Source organism: Mesitornis unicolor, unplaced genomic scaffold (assembly GCF_000695765.1).
Source record: "Mesitornis unicolor isolate BGI_N332 unplaced genomic scaffold, ASM69576v1 scaffold49509, whole genome shotgun sequence".
NCBI classification, from domain to species: Eukaryota; Metazoa; Chordata; class Aves; order Mesitornithiformes; family Mesitornithidae; genus Mesitornis; species Mesitornis unicolor.
This window is the reverse complement of record NW_010208866.1, coordinates 9,481-11,670: the sequence shown is the minus strand read 5'-3', so window position 1 is coordinate 11,670 and position 2,190 is coordinate 9,481. Positions and strand designations below refer to the sequence as shown.

Below are 2,190 nucleotides of genomic sequence, written 5' to 3'. Positions count from 1 at the left end.
TCCTGCTGCCCAGATTTCCACTATTATTAAGACAGGTTTATTTCTTTGATTATAAGTAGCTGCATTTCTTAAAATATAAGAGCAGTGCTGATTGTTTCTGAAGAGATGGATTTTAGCATCACAGAACTGCATGAAGCTTCAAAGAAGGTAGAATAAATCCAGGAGGACCTTCAGATGTTTATGCTTTATATTTAATGCCAATCTTGTCTTGATTGGACCTAAACACCCACAGTGTAAAATATACCTTGTTTTTTAAAATGCATGTAACTGAAAATAATGTTTTCAAAAATAGTTGTGGCTCTTATACAAAGCCACAAGGGAAGATGAAGCTGTTCCTTTCTGTACGTGAAACTGGTGTACAGTTGAGAGTTAAGGATTTGTCACTGTGGATGTTGGGTGATGATTGTTCTTTTTCTCCTGTCTTCCTGCTCTTTTGCAGAACTACCACCATGTGGTTTTCGGTACCACTGCCAAGCTGCTAGTGAGTATCAGTGGAAAAAAACCAATGCTGGGCAAAGGTGTGCAGTTTTAGACTCAGCTTATCTGATCTGTATCCAAATGTTTTGCAAGTCTAGAGTTTCTCCTTCTGGGAACTTGTCAATTTTTGAAGAGAAAGGAGTGACACAGCATCTTGTCATGGTCACCTTTTACATGTTTCTTGTACCCACAAATGACAGAGCACTTCACCCAAAATGGCTTTATCAGTGGCAGAGTTATTTGAATTCTGTCTTCCTTTTTAAATTCAGTAACTGCAGTGTGTTCCTAAAGGGATAACTTTGTATGGCTTTGCGTGCTTTCACGCCTGTTTGAGCAGAGTGTCCTCCCCTTTATAGTCCTTGTGTGTAGCTTCAGCATGAAGTGCTAATTCATAATAGGGTAAGTCAAAGATACTAGTTTGCATTTAAAAGTTGTGTCTTGCAGCTTTACATGTATCAACAACATTTATACCATTGTTGTGTCTGGCTTGGCCTGCCTTGTTTCCCTTGTGACCCTTAAAATAGTGTTTGTAGATTCCAGTTTGTTTCTATTGGGGCACTTCCTCCCCTTGTGTGCAGAGGGAACAAACTTGGCCCATGTTTCCATATGCCAGATACTTGATAATGGCCTTTTAAAAGAGGTTTGTGTGTTTGCTCACAGTCTGGACCTGCCAGTCTTCTGCTGACAGAAGCAAGGTTTTGATAGCTTAATCACAGACACTGCCTGTAGAGAGGAGGAGGTGTGTGTGTTTGTGAATATATGTATGTATACAAAAAGATGCAAAGGAAGCGAGAACTGTATCATTTAAGGAAACAGGACTTCTTATAACTTTTTTTTTCTACTCCCCCTTCCCCCCCCTTCATTAGGTGATGCCACTCATAAGATCCCTATATCTGGATTTAATCTTTCACGTACTTACGCAGTTGTCTTACGGGAACTTACTGAGTTTGTCCAGCCAACCAAAGGTGTTCGGCCTCGCTTTTACTGTAAGGTATGGTCAAAGTCAAAGATGCTCTAAATCAAAACCTCTAATTTCACTTCTGTTGGGTGACTAAGGAGATACTTCACTCTAAACCCTAATCAGTGTGCAAATGAGTGGGAAAAGACATTCTTCAAAGTTTCACTGTTCCATGCAGGAAGAAATGTTACCTAGAAGCTAACCTTTTTATGAAGCAGAGACCTAATTTTCTGCCTTATTATTTTTAGCATGCACTTCTGGCTCTGGTTTACTGATGAACTTGGTTTCTGATATTGTTTTGACTTGGGTTAAAGGCTTTTAAGACTGACTTAAATCGATTGTGCTGAATAATAGTTACACAGTCCCGCTTTTCGAAGGGATGTTTTTACATTTTTGACTCTTTTTTTTAGAATACCGTACATGTTATTTTTTGCTCAATTTTCGTTTGCAAATGAGCTGAACAAAATGTTAGGGTTCAGAGGCATTTAAGCTTTATGACAGCTATATTAGCTTTTGATTCCGTTTGAGCCCAGTGTTAATTCTTAAAAAGGCAGGAAGCTTGAAGATCTTTGGTTTCATCCATAAATATAGGGCTCGGAAGAAATATGCATGAAAAAGTATCTCAGAGCACTTAATGGAGATATCTGTAGTATAGGTTAACCTTTAACATGTCTCCAGACATTAGCCCAAGACTTCTCCTGGGGTTTGGTTGGAAAGCCTATGTGGCATTTAGTTGCTCTTCAAGATAAGTTTCA

General features: G+C 38.9%; 1 protein-coding gene across 1 annotated transcript in view; it reads left to right on the top strand.

The window, feature by feature from the left end:
* MAEL (maelstrom spermatogenic transposon silencer) overlaps window positions 1–2,190 on the top strand; it is a gene marked incomplete at its 5' end in the record, with an annotated part of 8,898 nt that overhangs the window by 2,372 nt on the left and 4,336 nt on the right. The window contains 2 exons of the mRNA XM_010192658.1: window positions 440–481; window positions 1,344–1,468. Of these exons, the coding sequence (XP_010190960.1) occupies window positions 440–481; window positions 1,344–1,468 (167 nt within the window). The remainder of the gene's footprint in view (window positions 1–439; window positions 482–1,343; window positions 1,469–2,190) is intronic.